This window comes from Typopeltis vanoorti, chromosome 5 (assembly GCF_054136105.1).
Source record: "Typopeltis vanoorti isolate ZY-2024b chromosome 5, IOZ_Tvanoo_1.0, whole genome shotgun sequence".
NCBI classification, from domain to species: Eukaryota; Metazoa; Arthropoda; class Arachnida; order Uropygi; family Thelyphonidae; genus Typopeltis; species Typopeltis vanoorti.
Genome location: NC_143553.1, coordinates 60,930,274 through 60,951,073, shown reverse-complemented (window position 1 = coordinate 60,951,073; position 20,800 = coordinate 60,930,274). Strand labels below are relative to the sequence as shown.

At 34.8% G+C, this 20,800-nt stretch overlaps 1 protein-coding gene and 1 long non-coding RNA gene across 2 annotated transcripts in view; both read left to right on the top strand.

Moving 5' to 3' along the window:
- Nucleotides 1-10,165, top strand: part of LOC150106465 (uncharacterized) — a 64,836-nt gene extending 54,671 nt beyond the window's left edge. The window contains exon 3 of the long non-coding RNA XR_016548306.1: nucleotides 10,088-10,165. This is a non-coding gene — a long non-coding RNA (uncharacterized LOC150106465). The remainder of the gene's footprint in view (nucleotides 1-10,087) is intronic.
- A 4,814-nt stretch (nucleotides 10,166-14,979) lies between these two features.
- Nucleotides 14,980-20,800, top strand: part of LOC150106464 (rRNA N(6)-adenosine-methyltransferase ZCCHC4) — a 119,986-nt gene continuing 114,165 nt past the window's right edge. Inside the window, exon 1 of the mRNA XM_090392457.1 lies at nucleotides 14,980-15,105. Within this exon, the coding sequence (XP_090248583.1) occupies nucleotides 15,042-15,105 (64 nt within the window). The 5' untranslated portion in view covers nucleotides 14,980-15,041. The remainder of the gene's footprint in view (nucleotides 15,106-20,800) is intronic.

Sequence of the window (20,800 nt, the reverse complement as noted above, 5' to 3'; positions counted from 1 at the left end):
AAGTGATTTCTGATAATATTAAGAAACGGTTTTGTAGCTCAACAGTTTTTATCCAGAAAAATATTTAGTTCTTCCCGAAGTTCAAAAGAATCGTTTTAGAACTTTAGGACCACACGAAACCAAAAAGAATTTGAAATTCTTTTAGTCGAAATTTGAGATGGAGGCGGGGAGACTTTCACGAAATTTATAATTTAATGTGTTCATTTCGCTCTTTATTTATTATTATTTTTTTTAAAGTTTGCCTTCTTATTATGTGTAGTAAGCATCTCTCTGTGTATATACACGGAGGGACTATTATGTATACAACGTGTAAATTTTGCTTTCAGTGTAACAGCTTGAATGAATATGTGCAGTATAGCAAGCTTTTTTACTGCTTTTTTTTAAAGCAATCATGGCTATTGTTCTAACTATGCTTATTCCAACACATCGACTCCAATCCAATTTGTTTATTTATTTATTTCCCATTATGATCATTATGTATTCATTTAACTCGTATCTCACCAAAGCTAAATAATCTGCAAAATGCAATATTAGGTCGAGTCGTCAGCTTGCATGCATGCATGCAACTATCATAATAGCATACCTTGATGGACCTGTGTTTCACTCAGGATTTCTCCATGAGTGCAGGTCACAAAGATGCCTCCAACAATCTCGATCGTGAGCCTCTCTCTTCCATAGATTATCCATAGATTTCATATATCCATAGATTTCACTAGTGGATCTTCCCATCTTGTAGGTGGTCTTCCTGGTTTTCTCTTTATTCTTCGTTGCCCGTTGAGTATTCTAGATGTCCATCTGTTTTCCCTGAGTCTAGCTATATGACCTGCCCATCTCATCTTGCTTTCTTATACTGCAGTTTTCACATCTTTTATGCCTGATTTCTTTCTTAGTTCAGTGTTTCTAACATGTTCCATTTTGCTGATGTCACAAATCCTACGTTCTATTGCAAGCAGCATAATACGAGACAGTATTATCTGATTTACATTTTCGGTAATTTTTGTGATTCTATGATGAATAGTGGTATTGGAGAGGGGAATATGATCAATAAGTTTGCTTATCTCATCTCTGATTATCACTCGCGTCATTATTTTGGTAGCAAGTTTACTAAGGTTTCGCCAATCGTTTGGCTGCTTCATATTTCACTATAAATGCCACCTGATATGAAGCTTCCAAAGTATTCATATTTCCACATCCTGTCATACCACGTATAATGACGAAATGAAAAGTGTATCGCTTCTGAAGATAGCAGAATATTTAATTTCATTACTGATTTCTTCATGAATTTATTTTTGGGCTAATCGTTACAATGTAACACTGTTTACTATGCTAGTACTTACATGTTGCTTAATTATATTTAATAGCATCTTCTTCGTGCGTCTGGTAAGTAATGTAATTTAATTTGAAAGACCAGAGCTCTTTATTATTATTATTATCATTATTTTGTTTTGTTCTGTTTATAAGACAGAAAGTGAGTTAGTTGGCTTCATACGGAAACAGCATGATTTCTCCTTCTGAAAACTAGGTTCATTAAAATATGAACTGGCCAGAGCATACAACGTAATCGAAAGCAAAGCAGATAGTGATGGCAAAACTGATTTCTGCAGAGTGTTAATGTCTCTATCATACATAAATATGGTTCATGAAGAGTCAAGTTACTCGGCCGTAACTTGTATATAAAAAAAATATGACTTCTGGGTCGATTTAGCCTTGCTAGCTTTCTGGATCTAGTTGCAACTTATGCGACTACAATAAAAGTCATTAACCACTCTCCAAGCAAAAAAATCTAGTTCTGACACCCTTGCTAACTATACTCATGCTCAGTTTCCAAAGATTGTCCATAGTTCTCTACTACCACACCTGATCTGAGAATTTTTCTCTGTATTAATCTTGTAAAAATCCTTCAGTAATTTGTATCTCTCAATCACATCATCACTTTCCCGCCTGTATACCAGTTTCTGTAAGCCGCAAATATTCATGTTCTCTTAGAGTTCATTCCATGGACCTACCATCTTGATCACTCGTCTCTAGGTCTTCACTTCTTCCTCATACGCCAAGAAACCCAGGTGACCAGATTTGCCAACAATAGTCAAATTGGATCTTATCAAGTCTCGATAAAGAGGAATAACAATCTGCTTGTCAAAGTATTCTTCAGTAATCAAGTAATCCGATTAAGAACTGCTTTAGCCACTTTTACTATGTTCCCTCTAAACTTCAACTCTCTATCCACTAACAATCCCAAATCTCTGGCTTCGTCAATTTCCTGAAGCACAGTTCCATCAGTGTGGTATACAGCTGGTAATCTTTTCACCCCAGAATGCATAATCATATACTTTGCTACATTAAACTGACATGCATTCTCTTTTGCCCCAGACTTTTATACAAATCATTCTGCGAAATTATAACATCTTCGTATTAACTATTGCCTTACTAAATTTTGTATCATCGACAAACAACCGAACGGTTCCTATTAGATTGTTTCCTATACCATTAATGTATAAATTGAATAGTAGTGGCTCAAGAACGGAGCCCTTTGGCACGTCACTAGTCACAGGCCTTTTTTTTTTTTTACTCTACTCCTGAATAAACTACTCTGATATATTCCCATCAACCGCCTTCTCTTATCCACCTCATCAACCCTATATCCAACCCAATATACTGCAGTTTTATTATTAGAATCCCATGTGGTATCCTGTCAAAGGCTTTTGTAAAGTCCAGCATTATTGCTGTAAATTCATTACGTATATCCAACTCAGCTGTCACGTATTATAAAACACGAGCAAGTTACTGAAGCACTACCTACCCTTCACAAAACCATGTTGTCCTCATACAGTATCCAATTTTTCCGGACAGACATCAGAGAGTAGTATATGGTGAAGTGGAGTCTAGGAGAATTATGCTGACTAGTAGCTTAGGGTTCGGTACTGGGGACACTACTCTTTAATTTGTATATCAGTGACATAGAGAAAGATTTAAGAGGATGATATTCAGTTGTTTGCTGATGATGTAAATCTGGGGAGAGCACCATTTGATAAAAGTGACGTAGATATCCTGCAGGATGATTTAAATAAATTGGCATTCTGGGCAAAGGATAACGATTGTCAATTTAATGTTGCAAAATGTAAGGTTATGCACTTCGGTTGAAAAGGTTGCGTATGATTTATCATATTGATGGTATTGGCTTGCAGACAACTGATGAGGCTAGGGACTTGGGGATAATGGTGGACAAACAGTTAAAGTTCAGAGAGCATATTGCAAAAGTTGGTAAAATAGCTCAGCGAATTACTTGGATGTTGAAAAACACACTAACAAGTAAAGATTATGAAGTTATTATTCCTCTTTATAAGGCTATGATTCGGCCACATCTTACTACTGTGCATAGATTTGGTCACTTTAGTTTTTTTGGGATCAGAAGGTGGTCGAAAAGATTGAGAGACGAGTGACCAACATGGTGACAGGTCTGTGGAATACTCCCTGCGAGGAAAGGTTGAAGGTTTGAGGGTTACAAACTTTAGTTGATAGGCGGAAAAGAGGGGGCATGATAGAAACTTTCAAGATATTAAAGGGTTTTATAAAATTGAAGCAAGCGAAAATTTTCAATATATGACAAATAGTCAGAGAACTATGGGCCATCCATGGAACTTGTGTCAGTCGGGGTGAGTGGACCAGATTTTTTTGCATGGAGGGTGGTGAGTGAGTGGATGACTGTGAATGGATTCCCGGAGAGGTATGACAGGATTTGTATGTATGATGGGTCTGTTGGGTCTCCGAACTCCGTGTAAATGCCGTAAATAATAATAATAATAATAATAATAATAATAATAACAGACTGCAGCAGCAGCAGCTCTGTATCGGGTTCGATTGTATTAGTGTGGTATAACGCCCGTAGATGGCAGCACGTACAAACCTGGTTGCATTATTGCTATCGCTGCAGCAATAACTTTGTTATTGTTACTGTCGAAGGTTTTTTTCACTTGGTTACAAATTAAAATTAAACTTGCTATGCATACATATAGCCTAGTTTTGAAGCTACTTCACACTCTAACATATAATTTCTTGGTAAATTTGATTTAAAATTTACCAAGATGGTAAATGGTTTAAAATGGTTGCGTACATTACATTAACTATGTAATGTACGCAACATTACATTGCGTACAATACAATGCGTACAATACATTAACAATGAAATGAGGAGACGAAATGTTGGACATGTAGACATTGCATAGAGGTCATAAGAATTACCAAAAAATCACATTACAGAAGGCGACAGTATACTCGAAAATATGGTCGCACATTAATATCAGTATGATGTATGGTTTATTCACGGCTACACAGACTAAACAACGGTGGAAATGCTCAATATAAGCGTGTATGTCAGTTGGATTTATATCTGGTGAGCGTGCTGGTCAAAGATCTCATTGGATATCTTGATTTCAGACTTCTTGATTTTGTTTCATGCATGAAAGAAAATTAAGTCCAACTACACGGAGGGTTACTCCTTCGTAACTGAACATTACGATGTTCAAACCCTATTAGCAAACAAACCGAGAAAGCTCTATACGATGCTGAGTAAAAAATCACCCCCTCCAAACATAGAAAAGAAAGGATAGGCGAAATTAAACTCAGTCCTGTTCTAAACCAAGCTTTCAGATTACCAATACCTCGTAAATACAAAACTTTCTTCTACAAAGTTCACCATGCATGCTTACACACAAAACTTTGGTGCATAGCAAAAAAAGATTCCAATCCAAGGACCGGCCAAATGTCAATTCCGCCCACTCCCAGAAACAATACATCACATCATGTTATACTGTCGCGAAACTTCACAAATATGGAACACAATACTACACTTCCTACAATAAGAACCAACCATTCACCGAGAAAAATCTATTCTGGGTGGAAGACCAGAAAACAAACAAAATTGAAAAGATCCTCATAATAATAATAACTATGCATGCAATATGGTCATACAGATGCGACAAATTAAATGGAAGAGAATCAAGACCAAACATCCCAAGTAAAATTAACAACTACCTAAAAGAAATAATCAATGACACACTAAACAGCAAAAAGATAACAAAACAATCAGTGGAGACAAATAGGACTGATAGCGAAAGAAGAAGGAAAGATAACAATAACACCCATAAAGGAACCTCAGACGTTAAAGAGAAAAAAAAAAAACTGGCCAACCCAACACAGCACAGTCGAAAAATAATGAAATTAAAGTCACGAGTTCATCATCATCATTATCATGCATATCAAGGATTTAGGCCTAGCATGGTCTGTTCCGGCCTTAGAAGTCATCGTTGAATCATTTAAGAGGACCTCCTGGTTTTCTTTTTCTTAATGGCTTGTACTTTAAGGCTTGTTTTGGTAGTCACGAGGTAAAATACATTATATATGTGAACACATTGTTTTCTAATAAACTACGGACCATATAATCTTTAATATGTGAATAATGATAATGAATGGCACATAAAACAATGTGCAGTGTGCACATTGTTTGTGTGCCATTGAACAAATTGTTCAATAATATCTGGTATAACAAGTGTTACATGTGTCACGCGTATCACAATATATATATATATATATATATATATATATTATAATTAATAATATATTATGCTATGTAATATACTAGATAAATGTTGTATATTATATGTTTATATGTATCATAATACATTGGGTGTGCATGTTCTATGTATAAGATAAGAGAAGAAAAAATGTTAATATAACACATGCAGCAAGAAATGTATATACCATAAATACCCACTACCCACTCAGTCTCCAAAAAGTTAGCCCTATCTAACTTTTTGAAGACTGAGTGGGCAGCTCAATCTCCACTGTAGCCAATCAGAGATAGCTGGCCCAAGGGTATCACTAATTAATCGGTACGCAGTGAAGAAGGCAGCTAACAAGTACCGCCATCTCGTGGCCCCTAACCCTCATACAATATTTTTAATGTCTGAAAATAGTGTGGGTTCGACGGCCGATTTTCTTGAGTTTCCGGGAGAAAAAACCGCTTGCCCATGCCAGAGATCGACTAACTCCAGAACCGGTCGAAAAAAAGACTTAGAAAATGTTCCTCCAATTGGTGACTAGACCTGAACTGATGTCTTTCTTCATACGGTCAACCGTCGTAGAGTGCAAACGCCGCTTCTTCTCAGCTTTTATTTGTATAATCAACATAATATGTACATTCGGAACTATACACAAATATTTATAATCTATGTACAATATTTACATAGCATGGTTGTTGTTGTTTACATATTATTCTAATATGTTGACAATATCAGTTTGCAAGTACATTTTTTTACTTTATTAACATATCACTTAACATTTTCCCCCCTTTTTTTACACATAATATTTTAGATATATCTATTTTCATATATGTTACTAACCAATTACATTAGTTCTATATTTCTACTATTTTTGTATTTGCATGTTATTTTTACTCTTTACGTCATTCATTTCTATTCCCATGTATTACATATATTTATATATATATAAATATATACATACATAATATATATAAATATATATAAATATATACATAATATATATATACATATATTTATATATATATAAATATATATACTGATAACTTTGGGGGGGGGAAAAAACGCGTTTTTTTGTTTTTTTTCCTCCGAAGTTATTAGTATCACTTGGAGGTGAAATCACTAAAAGATATCTGTAAATGAGGAGCTCACTCATCTCCACTAGGTTGAGCAGACATTTTCTGGAGGAGAGAGGGATGAGGGGTTAGAGTAAGGGTGAGGAAGCATTGCAGGGAAGCGTTTCTTTCTTTTTTTTCGCTCTGCATTTATCAGAATCAGTTGGAGGTTTTTCCCCCCTCAAAAGTTATCATTATCAGTTGGAGGTGACATCATAAAGGATATCCGCAAATAATGAGCTCGCTCATCTCCACTAGCCTGAGCAGACATCTTCTGGAGGAAACGGTGAGAATAGCAGGATGATGGATTAGGGGGGGAGAGCATTGCAGGGAAGATCTCTGTCACCCTCTTGACTACCTTTTCACTTCCACCACCTAATGCTTTTTTCCCCATCCCAACAATTTCATACTTAACATAATAAGGACAAATAATATAGAAAAATCTTCGAGCCAGAGATATAAGATTTGCCCTATGATGTCTCAAAGTAAGATAATCTCACATCGACATCATATCCAACAGCATGTAGAAACATGTCCGTGAATCATCTGTGCAAAAGTTTCATTTTGGAAGGAACGGTCAGGGTTAAGGGTCAAGTAAACAGTACTATAGGGAAAAACAAATGAGTCAAGTGTCTTTGCAGTTACGGCAATTCATTCATCCCATGCAGCTATCGTATTGTGTTGTAGTGACTGGTATCCAGGAAAGTAAAGTAAACTAATGGATGAGCCACAAAAGTCATTGAAATTTTCTTTCTTCAGGAAAATAGCACGAGACAAAACTCTTCACATAGCTCTAAAAGGATGGAAACCGATTATTATTTTAGAAGACACATACATTGTGATGTATTTATCCAGGATCACTTGGGAACAGTTATGCAGGGAGTGGTCTGACATCCTCGGCTACTTGCAAAGAAGAGTTGACTATGAAATGGACCTCGGTAAGTGTTATATTCTGAAATTCCAAGATGAGGAACTAATACTCGATGATACAGGAGCTGATGGACATAAAATTTTCTCTATTAGTTGTGAAGAAGCTGAGAGATTTTCAACCAAAAAGTATGACATTGATAATCATTTACTATTTTTGGAAACTGAATTACCAGCTATTCGTATCATGGAGAATATTATTGCTAATCATTTAAATTAATCAATGGTAAAATTAGACTTTCAAGATTTTATCCAATTCGATAAAGATTCTTTATTTTGGGACATTTACGAACATTTTACGAAAACTGTTTGTGTATATTTGTTGACAAAAGAATACACAGAAAGTGTAGGGAGGCATGGTGTCATTTCCAGACTAACACAATATCAAATGTATGGATCTGTGCTTACCATGGTATCTCATCTAAAACCTCATTTGCATGACCAGCTATTTTGATGTAATGTAACCAAGAAACAATGAGTAACAACACTTTTCTTTATTGAACTCTTTGGAAAATGTTAAGAGTGTAAACTAAATATTGTGGAATATTTTTAGGTCATTAAAAAAAATCAGATAATACCTTTTATTCCCTTATAGGGAGTAGGTGAGACCTTTATACCCTACCTAGCTTTTGGAGACTGAGTGGGCAGTTCAATCTCCACCGGTAGCCAATCAGAGATAGCTGGCCAATGTCTATCACTAATTGCGGCAGCCACCGATGAAGATGCTGGTAGACAAGTGTTGCCATCTCTTGGTACCTAACCCTAACAAGGTATGTTACTGTCTGAAATAATGTAGGTATTACAGTCGATTTTCTTGAGTTTATGGGACGAAAAACCCGAGTTTCCAAGAGGAAAAACCCGCTTGCCCATGCCAGAGATTGACTAACTCAGGAATCAGCTGAAGAAAGGCTTAGAAAACGTTCCTCCAGTCGCTGACTAGACTTGAAGTTAAGTCTGACTTCGAGCGACCAAGCGCAGAGGACGCAAGCACCACTTCCGAGCTACACAAGCCTTAGGTAATTGCATGTTTCAATTTTTTCTCTGTAAATATACTTGTAAATATTATTTCAGCAAAATAAAATATGCAATTGTAAACTGAAATGAACAAAGATGTGTTTTTGTTGTTGTGTTTTTCCACAGTGAATTTTTTACTGAGTTATTCTGATTAGAATTTAATATTTAAATCCATAACTTTATACATTAATGCATTCTGATTAGTTATTGTAAAAAAAATCACACTGTGAAATTAATGCCAGAAACGGGAAAAAAGTGTTGAAAACTGATATCCATGTAATTGGTTATTTTAGAAATTGTCTAATGCTACCTATTGACATTGTTTGAGTTATCTGAAAACAATTCGTTCACATAATCGAAAATCCGAACTGTTAGAATTTGGTTGTTTTACAGAGAGACAGCAGATAATTAACCCAAAAACCATAGAAAAAATGTTTGTACTCTCCAGATAACACAAATACCAATTTTACCTTTCCCTACACAAAGTAAGATAAAAACACACCAACAGTATATCCAACAGCATGTGAAAACATGTCATTGAGTCATCTGTGCAAAAGGTTCATTTCTGAAGAAACAGTCAGGGTAGGGCATAGTAAGCGTAAACAATACTATAAGAAAAACCATAGAGTCGAGTGATTTTGGACTTAAGGTAATCGTTCATCCACTGCAGCTGATGTATTGTGTTGTGGTGTTTTGTGATCAATAATTTATAAATAATGGGTGCACCACAAAATTCTTTGAAAGTTTCTTTGTGAAAAGTTCTAATTGTTCAGAATTTTGTAACAGAAAGTTAACATAAATATAAGATCAGAGCTAATAATCAGTGAAATAATAATAATAATTATAATAAATAACTATTTATTTGTGGTGCCAAATGAATTAATGTAAGAAGAAGAATGAAGGAAAACGAATATGCAAAATCTACAGGGGGTGAAAAATACGAATTTTCAGTGATCATTGCTATAATTGATGTACAATTTCTTTTGAATAAGACTTCAAATTTATTTCCTAAAGAAATTTGCATATCTGATGGAATTATTGTAAGATACGCATTGACAAAATCACCTTGTAGTTGGAAAGAATTACCTGAAAGAGTTAAAAAACAGAATTCTTGGTTAATAAAATATAACCATCAGCTGAAGTGGGAAATTGGTTCATTATCTCTGGACAAACTAAGAAATTGGATGATAGAATCAACATGCAAATATCAAATATCATTCGCCAAAGGAGGAGAAAAAATCAAAAACATTAACAAGGTTAATAGGGAGTCCTATTCTTGATTTAAATGAAATTGGAGGTCCAAACTGTGAAAACATAACATGTACTTTTAAATGCTTTTGGAAACATAACGAAAGATCTGTGCTTTTAATAATTCTCAGAAATATATGTATTGGTTTCAAAAAAATAAATATGCAACCCTTAATTTTACTACAATAATAAATTCCCAGTGATCACCAGATGAAAATTAACTTTCAGATGAGAGTCGCATTGTTAAAAACCACATGATGGCAATTCCACAAGCATGGGAAGAACCTTTGAACAACAGTGCAAATTTAACAATAAGAAGATTAAGGAACAAAAAAATAGATTGTATTTTTCACTTTATTTATTTTCTGTATGTTAGATTTAGTAAATACAATTTGTAAATAATATTTCACTCAAATAAAATGTGTAAATTTAAATGAATAAATTGGGTGTTGTTGATGTGTTATACAAATTTAAGTAAGACCATAACATTTTTTTCCCTTGTGAAATTTTATGCCACAAACTAACCAGAGACTTTGTTTTCTTTTTTTTTTTTTTAAATCCATTCATTGAAACTGTGTCAACCCTTGGAAGTAAAATGAAATGGATATTAAATTAATAGGCAGAATTTTAGTGGAGAATATTTTGCCTGAAAACTGAAAATAAATAAAAAGGTATCGTAGCATGCAGATAACAAGTGATTCAACATGCATATATCAAAAAATACTCACCATTGGAAGAGACAAATCAAAAAACATTAACGAACTTAATACCGTTTTTCATTTAAATGATACGAAATAATGAAAACAATATGTGCATGAATTTCAAAACTTTGAAAAAGCTGATGAATTTCTTGTTTGCTGTGATCATCAATATTTATTTGATGGGTAAACATTTTTTTTCTGTACAATTTTTCTTTATTTCTTTCTTTCTGAGCTAATTTTCATTTGAAATAAGAATAAATAATTATTTATTTGTATTGGAAAGAATATGTAATATAATAATTGTGTTAAAATATATACTGTATATAAATATCCCTACTGTGAAATAAATGTAGGGCTGAGAGGACACCAGTCAATTAGGACTAACGGAAATGAGTTTTACATAGTTAAACTATATAAAAACCATTTTACATAGTTCAACTTGTTTTGAAATGTCACATGGAGAAAAATCACATGAATTACACATGAACACCAGTGGCAAATCATATACTATGAACATCAGCACAAATATTAAATCAGAAGAATAAGATAAAAAAATACTGTCTTTTTCACTTTAGTTAATATCTGTATGTTAGATTCAGTATATACAATTTGTTAATAATATTATAGTCAAATAAAAAGTAATATAGAAATTAACAAAGTATATATTACAGAGCTAATATTCATTTGAAATAATAAGAAATAACTATTGATTTGTTGTGCTGAGAAAAGAAGTTTCTAAAAGAATATGCTACGAGTTTAAAACCTTGTTTGTTCTCATATCCATTACTTAAAATAACTAATGCTAAAGAAAAAAATAAATAAAATAAATAAATTTCAGTTAAAGAAATAGGTTCATAGCACAAGGAATTGAAGGTAAAATTAATAGTCATATTGGTTTTAAAAAAATAAATGTAAGCATTAATTTACTACAGCAATAATTTCCCATGGAAACGAAGAGTTCCAACTAAACACACAATTTCTCACCTACGTACAACAAAATAGGCGACCAGATAAGAGATATATCTTTAAGATAAGACTTAATGAGAAATCTACAGTGTTAAAAAATAAATTCTCATACGTTTTACTTATTTATTAATTTTTCTCAGTTATTCTGTTAGAATATGTAGTTAAACTGAATTTTAAAAGTAAAACAGTGAAAATAACGAATCAATTTGGAAAAAAATCATTTCACTTGTCAGAATTCCATACTCTAACAGGACTCCGAAACAGGAAATAACACTGACCCTAAATAAAACGGCGCATAGACTTTCCCACCAAGCTGGAAAACATAGCATGAGCAACTGTGGGAAGGAATTAATACAGAGAACCAATCGGATAGTAATCTAAATTAAGTAGTCAACTAGCTTTTCTGGATATTTACAGAAATATCTTTCAACGCCTATGTTTTTTGTGCTGTGAATATATGTTAGCCCCAGTAACCTATAATGAAAAAGTCAACTGCATTTTCAGACTTGTGTTTGTGTTCTGTGTTGTGAATATATGCTAAAAATTAACAATTTGGAATATTCAGAAAACCTAGATAGAACCAAAATGTTCCAATTCTGGAAAGAAATGTAAGTTAAGTTAATTTTCTTTTAACTTAAACATAACAATTGATAATTGTAATTTCAATAATCAAATGTTCGTGTGTTTTGGTAAGCGTAATTCTAATACTGAATAGTTTTTTTTCTCATAAGAATAATCATAGGTACATATTAGAGTATCAACTTGGATACATTAGCGACTTTTCATGTCTAGTGTGTGTGTGTGTGTGTGTGTGTGTGTGTGTGTGTGTTTGAAGGACACCAGCATATAATTAAATTATTCAGAAAAGCCTAATCACTGCCGCCATCACGACTCTACTGTAAGAATTCCCACCCTTTAATAGGAAAGAAATACCCCAAAATGTATTGGAAAATTAGTAGAGCCATCTATAGACAACCAAAAACAAAATGTGACAACAATGACGAATGTGTGTCACCCTGGGAAAATTCCGAGATATCTTATCTCAAAAACATCGCCCACAATTCCATAGACAAACCAAAACATCATATGATATCACAGAGACATATGTTCCCCAGAAATACATATGTTCCTCAGAAAAATTCCAAACATTCCAATCTCATGACGTCACTCCACGCCTCCATCACAATGATGTCAATGATCTCATCACACAACGACATCACGAATCCTTATCTTATCTTGATCTTGTCACTAGTGGCCACCCTACTACTAACGTCTCTTATCAGAGTGCGTAACCTCAACTATGAAATTCAGAGGTGGTGTGATTGCATGGTCCTGTTTTTCCTGGTTTGATATCAGACCTTTGTTTGAGGTGCCACGAACAGTGAACTCTGAGTGGTATCTGAATATTCTGGGGCATACAATGTTTCCTAGTTTGTGGCATTTCTATGGAACTGGCTTTTGTCTCTTTCTGCAAGACAATGTCATAAGGCTGCTGCTTTAACTGCGGGATTTGTAGACATGAACGTCACAACACCTGACTGTCTTCCACAGAGCTCTGATCTCAGCCCTATTGAATATATGTGGTATGAACTGGAGCGTCTCTTGAGGTCAAGAGACGTCTCATCCACAACAATTCAGGACCTAATTTCATGACTACAGGAAGAGTGGTCAAAAAATTCCCATCGATCGCTATCTTGCTCTCGTGAAAAGTGTACCCCATAGAATTGCTGCAATCATCACAGCGAAAGAACGACCGAGATCTTATTAAGGTGGACGAAATGGCAGTTTTTCCTCACACTATAGTGTCAGTTGATTTCTTTCCAAGCAATGTATTTATTATCTGAAATAGTGCGGTTCTACGGTCGGTTTTCTTGTATTTACCAGATGAAAAACCAGAGTTTCCAGAAGAAGAAAACGTACTTGTCGAATATCGACTAACTCTCGAACCGGTTGATCAAAGGGTTAGAAAAAAAGTTTCTCTTATTGGCAACTAGAGTTGAACTGAAAACAGCTTAATCTGGGCAGCCTGGCGGTATGGAAGCAACAGCCACCATAGTGCCACCACCAAAATTGAAGAAAATTTGAATTGACAGTAATGCGTGTCATATGTCAAGCGCATGGCATTTTGCTTTGAGTGTCAAGTGCTAGCCAGATAATTGAAAAATGCTAAACTGTCTGATTTGATTAAAACAATTGAGCATATTTATTGTTTAATTTGTACAGCAATGATATTGGAAATACCTTGAATGGAAATATCCACTTGTTTGCTGATGATGCAAAATTGGGAAGAGCGATAATCAAGTCAAATGATGTGGATATTTTACAGGATGACTTAAATAGGCTGACGCTATGGACTGAATTAAATGGCTGTCAGTTCAATGTGGCTAAGTGTAAGGTGATGCACTTCAGGAGGATGACATCGCATGCTGTTTACTATATTAACAGAACTGAACTGCAGGAAGTTGATGAGACAAGAGACTTGGGAGTTATTGTGGACAGAGAACTTAAGTTTAAAGGGCATATTGCTAAGATTGCCAAAACATCACATCAAATTACATGGTTGTTGAGGAACACACTAACAAGCAGGGATAGGGAAGTTATTGTTCCACTCTATAAGGTATTAATAAGGCCGCATTTGGACTATTGTGCACAGATCTGGTCGCCAGGATTTCTTGGTGATGCGGAAGTGGTAGAGAGGATTCAGAGGCGGGTTACAAAGATTGTTGCAGGTCTGTGGGATGTTCCCTATGAGGATAGATTGATGATCTGTGGGCTCCAAAAACTAGCTGATAGACGTAGGAGAGGAGATATGATAGAGGTATTTAAATTGTTAAAGGGATTTTACAGGATTGATACTGATGATATTCTTAAGACCAATGCAGGATGTGAGAGAACGAGGGGCCATCCCTGGAGATTGTGCAAGAGTGTGGTTAACAAGGGTGTTAGGACTAGATTTTTTACTTGGACGGTTGTGAATGGGTGGAATGCTTTGCCAGAACTGGTTGTGAATGCTTCAACGGTGAATGAATTTAAGGAGAGGTATGACAGGTATTGTGTAAATAATGGTTAGTGTGTCTATGTCGGGTCTCCCGCGATGACTCCATGGAGACACCGTTAAAATTAATAATAATAATAATAATAATAATAATAATAATAATAATAATAATAATATTTCAATACCAAAACCCTACTTGCCTATTCCGGAGATCGACTATCTCCATAGCTGAAAAAAAATAAAAAAATAAAAAAAGGGATACTCCTAAAGAAAAATAGGCAAATACCCATAAAAATTAATATTAATTTAGAGGAGTAAGTAACATGAAAAATTTTCCAGAAATAATATCTTAAAAAAAAAAAAAAGTACTGCTACTTTTGCGAGTAGAAACGGTCTTTTCTCTGGCAGCGAAACATTTTTCCCCTCTTTAAACTACTTACGCCATCTTATGGTGATTGCATGGTAACAAGAGAAGTTGTGTACACACGTGTATGTGAGTTGCACGTGGATTTGTGTCGGAATGAGTGGGTTCGGTGTCGAGGTAATTTTAGGAACAGAAGAAAATCATCCAAATTGTCCGCATGGTAAGCATGTAACCCTGTTGTGTCGTGACTAATTGGTTCTACGTACAGTTGGTCGACTTCAGTATTATCTGTTATCGTGTGCACAAGCAACCCTCCACTCAAAGTGCATAAGGAGTTAATATTATTCGTAGAGTATTTTGATAAAAGCATTGTGAAGGGAATCATTTCCCTCGACTTCCTGAACCTGGGATTGGAGAAAATAGTATGTCGCAGGGGAATTCTCCCCCCCCCCTCCCAAATCCTCGGTGTACGTGCACTCACACGTACATACACACACATATATATGTACATATATTTAATCCATGTAGATTTGTTTTGTATGGTATATATGTATATATTTAATCCATGTATATTTGTTGCGTATAGTATATGTACGTGCAGTTTTGTTATCTAGACACGTTTTAGTACTGAAATTTAGACACTTTTTAAGGTATACATATTCGTTGTATAAAAATTATTGGCTTACTACTGATTAAGTAATTAATAACTATCTCAGAACTAATTAAGTAACAGCAAATATTTTAGAATTTTTAATTTATTCCATCTTAAATATTTTTAACAACAGCTAGATTTAGATTGCACAAAAGACAGCTACAGCTATTGACTGACGGTTTCATGAAAAGTTGCATGCCAGAGTAGTGTGCTGTTATATCTAATATATTAAGTCTCTGTAACTTATTCAGTGTCAAGAGTGTGTTCTAGAAGAACATGCAATTAACAGGCATAATGCACTTCTCTCATAGCCATAGTTGCTGCAGCTATAACTACAAAGATCCAATATATTATTCTTTTAATCAGAAAGATATGTTATGAAAAGGAGCTGTTTCGAGAACACAGTCTCTTGAATTTTTCAGTGTTTCTAATTTTAAAAAATTTGACATCATTCTGGATACCTATGTATATTCTTGTCTCATGTGACATTTAAGAATGAACCTCCATAGCAACTATGACTTTTAGAATAATACTTTTTAAAACACTATGGATTATCTAGAATTTCAACAGAATGCTGATACAGTGATACCTCGGCTAACGAAGATAACTCGTTCCAGAATCACATTCGTTAGCCGAAACGTGATTTCCCGTAGGTTTCTATAGAAAATCGTTTAATTCATTCTGGATGCTGTCTACTATTTAAAGATAAGTTTTATAAAATAGTAAAAAGCACACTATAAAAGGGCAAAAACTCACCAAAGGCTGAAATGAACAGCCACCCAATTAGATGAAGGAGAATGGAAAGTAGAATGAAAAACTGATGATCTTTGCACTATTATATACACTTTATTAAACTGAAAATATCTACACAACGTTTTTACTATTCTTCCAAATTTTCAAAGTTTTTTTCAAGGTAAGTCTCCTCTTCTTCAGTAGCTGGCCTCTGTCTCTTTGCTAAAGGAGAAGTCAAAAAATCTGTTCCAAAGTTGATTGAACTTCTCTTTTTTTCAGAATGCTTTTAAAGTGATTCAGACACTTGTCTTCAACCAAGCCACAAAGTCTGTACATTTCAGCTTTGTTGGGATGCCACTTTGTAGCCAAAGGCTGAAACTCTTCCCAGTAGTGCAGCATTTTTTTAATGTCACCTGTTGGCATTCTTCCCTTTTTATTGCTGTCCTCCTCCTGCTCTGATGAGCACTCTTTATCTTCCTTGTCTCTTTCCTGATTCAGTTGCTTTTTCAACTCTTCAGTATCTTCTGTTGTCAGATCTTTTGAGTGTTCTTCAACTAAGTCTTCTACATCTTCTTCATTTACACTCCAAATGTAATGCTTTGCCCAAGGAGACTATCTTATCTACAATGTCAGCATTTTCAGCAGCAAGTTCCCCAGCAGCAGCATCTTGAACACTGGAAACAGCACTTCTTATCTTGCAGCAGTCTGGCCATAACTTTTTTCAGGCAACATTAAGTGTCAACATTAAGACACTTCGTCCCATGCCATGGCAAGACTTGAATAGCATGAAGGATATGATAATGATCCTTCCAGAATTCCCTCAGAGTCAGACTGGTAAATGAAGTTGCATCAAAACATCTTTGGAATATGTGTTTTGTATATAATTTCTTAAAGTTTGATATGACCTATTGGTCTATGGGTTGCAAAATAGATGTGGTGTTTGCAGGAAGAAATTTTATCTTGATGAAGTTAAATTCTGCCTCCAAATCTTCTTCCAAGCCAGGTGGATGTCCTGGAGCATTGTCCAGAAGAAGCACAGCCTTTTCAGGCACATTTTCTTCTCTCAGGTACTTTTTCACCGTGGGCCCAAACACAAACACATTGGTTTAATTTTGAGATCACAATTTGCATTAGCACAAAATAAAAGAGTTATTCTATCTTTCATAGGTTTGTATCCTGCGATACACTTCTCTTCTTTTGTGATGAAAGTTCTTTTGGGCATTTGCTTCCAGAACAACCCAGTTTCGTCACAATTAAACACTTGTTCTGGCTTGTATCCATGAATGATGGTCCACTCCTGAAATTCTCTAACAAACTTCTCAGTCTCCTCTTTATTTGCACTGGCTCCTTCTCCATGTCTAATTACACTATGGATCCCTGACCTCTTGAACTTCTCAAACCATCCTCTGCTTCCTTTGAATTCTTCCTCTGCTGTACTGTGTCCTGCCACATTTTTCTTCAAATTTTCATAAATCATTCTAGCTTTGCTGCAGATCATCTCTTGAGTCATAGTGTCACCAGCCATTTGACTCTCATTTATCCAGATCATCAGAAACTTTTCCATTTCTTCATTCACAGAACTTCTTTGAGATTGAGAGGCTAAGGTCTTCACACCAGCTGCAACTGAAGCTGCCTTAATCTCCTCCTCCTTCAAAATTGTAGCTATTGATGATGATGCTATGCCATGTTTGACTGCTAAATCCACAATTCTGACTCCTCTTTCATATGCTGAAATTATATTTTTCTTTTGCTCAGTTGTGAGCAACTTTTTGCTTCCCTTGGGTTTGTCGCTTACTTTTTTTTTGGACCCATTGTCAAGAAAATTTTTTTCTGAAAAATATAATAGAAATATGACATATAGCATATTATTTATTTAATTAGATAAGAATAGAATTTACTAATTATAAATTAATCCCCCATAGTAGAATTTAGCCAAGTAAAGAATAAATGCCATCACACTTGCCTCTTGCATTCACAGCCACACGGAGCGTGCACCATACTGACACTGGTATGAGGTGTCTCACTTCTCACTGTCTTGAATGTAAACAACTCAGTCGGGTTGATGGGTCTCCTCTATGTGATGTGGTCAGCTCATTTCTTTGTCACACACACATACAGATGGAAAAGATAAGCTCCTGGAATGGCCTGACCGTTCATGTTTGCTGCTTTATGTTAGCGCGCGCATACACTAAAACATTCGTTAGCCAAGTCCGAAAAACAGCGAAATAAATCTTCATTAGCAGAGTCGCTCGTTAGCCGAGGTATTACTGTATATATGTCTTACTATTCTTCAGCTCATAAATTAAGCAAGGATTTTACATACAGGATTATGGTTGTGTTTTATGTTAAGTCAAAGTTGTTCACCTGGCTATTGAAAATATTCAGTAGGAAGCAGTGACTGACATCAAATGTTTTGAATTGACAGTGAAAAAAATATGAGCCTCCATAGCATAATTGGAAGGATGACAGGTCATTGCACCTTTGATTGGAAAAGACCCAAATTTGATTCGTGTGGTGATGAGAGGAATCTTTATATGTGCTTTTTCAATTGAAGTTGAATAAGCTGATCTTATACGGTGTGTAGTAGGTTTTTCCCTCCAAGAAACTTTTTTTTTCACCCTGCAGGAAAATCGGCCAGAGAACAATTTCCAGACAGAAATAACTACATTATTATTATAACAGAAGACTCATCACTGGAAACTATATTAACACATTACCCATTATTCACACAATACCCATCATACATCTCCTTAAATTCATTCACGGAAGAAACCCTTGCAACTGCCCCTGGCAACCCATTCACCACCATCTAAGCAAAAAAATCTAGTCCTACCACCCTGGTTAACCACACTCTTGCACGCTTTCCAGAGTAACTCCTTGTTCTCTCCTGCACTGTACCAAAAAAAAAAAAAAAAAAGTCATTCGTGTTAAGATGGTGCCCTACCTGTCCGTATTGACCTCTCATCCATTCTGTCTTCATACGCTATATAAATATATAAATTAAATAATCAAACAAATACAAAGTTATTAATTTCTAGATTATACTTGACAAGAAATTCTAGTTTTGATTAATATTTTGCTTTGACATAAAGAAACAAAAGTTGCACTTGGCAGACCTGCTTCTGTATAGAGTTTTTGACTTCATTTCAAGTTGTTCGTGGTATACCATAATGAACATTACACTTGCTTCACATTATGGTCAGTCACATTCCAGACTGATTTCTGCTTTTATTGGGATCATTAATCGGAACTAGATTCACCAAGATGGGAGCTATCTTGATTATAGAAGTCACATTTCTCATATGCAAGTACCAAAATGGCATATCACCATATTATTACAGTACTCTGGATCAAAGATAATTGTATGAATTTTTGCAAGCCTGGAAATTATATTGGAAAAGATGGTTTTTGAAACATAAAGCGTACCATATTCAGGTTCCTTAGTGAACCTGAATATGGTACATAAACTAAAATTTTGAATTCTGGATAATATTTTGAAAATAACTCTTTTCTGATTGGACAAAAATTTAATAAAATTCATCCAGCTAGGGTGGAGTTATATGGATTCAAGTTATAGCTTGGATCCATAACAAAACACTTAACATGCTATCCAAGTTATGTGCATACTCAGATGGTCAAATAATATAATAGATGTTTATGCATTTTGCAAAACATCTAAAAATGGTAGTAAGTACATCTTAAAAACAGTCTTAAAGAAGATAAAATACCAATTGTTGTCACACACAATTTTAAAAGCAAAAGCACTGTTAACAGATATTATGTGACACTTCCAAGGATTCACCATGGGAAATCACTCTGCTCCATTACATATAATTCACCATCGCCCCCCCCCCCTCCCCCACTCATCCTCCAACTACACTTGATGAACACGATACCATTTACGTCCACCGCCACTCTACATGCATAACTGTATATATGATTGCTCAAAGAAGACTGGGAGAAGATCACCTCTCACAGTTGTGAAGGTCTTCTCCCAGTCTGAAGGAATGAAGAAAAATTATGTATATAAAGATTTAATTCCATCCATCTTTTTATTGCTTAATCTGAAATGATTTTTATTTTATTTATAAATATTTGGAATTTTACTGTTTGAAATTATATGCTATCTTTTCTCCTCATATGCATTTCTACTATGTGCTTGGTAAAGTCATCAGGAGGTATGATCTGTCAGTGGTGCACCCAGGATTTAATCTTGGGGGGGGGGGGGAGTTGAACGGATAAAAATATCTTTAATTCAGTGAATTTGCATTAAAAATATTTTTATCTGTTCAACTAAAATTCGTTAAATTTCATTCATTAAATAAAATTCATTAGGTGATTATAAAAATTTATTTAAAGAATAAAATCCAGTTTTCTTTTCTTTTTACAAAACTCTTGAATTTTTTCAGTCGTGGTTACATTAATCTCTCTGTGTATATGCAGCAAAGCCAGTCCGTTCAATCGTGATTGTGTCGTGGTAGATCTTAAATAGGTTTTTAAAAGGCATAAGTTAGAAAATGACCTTTCACTG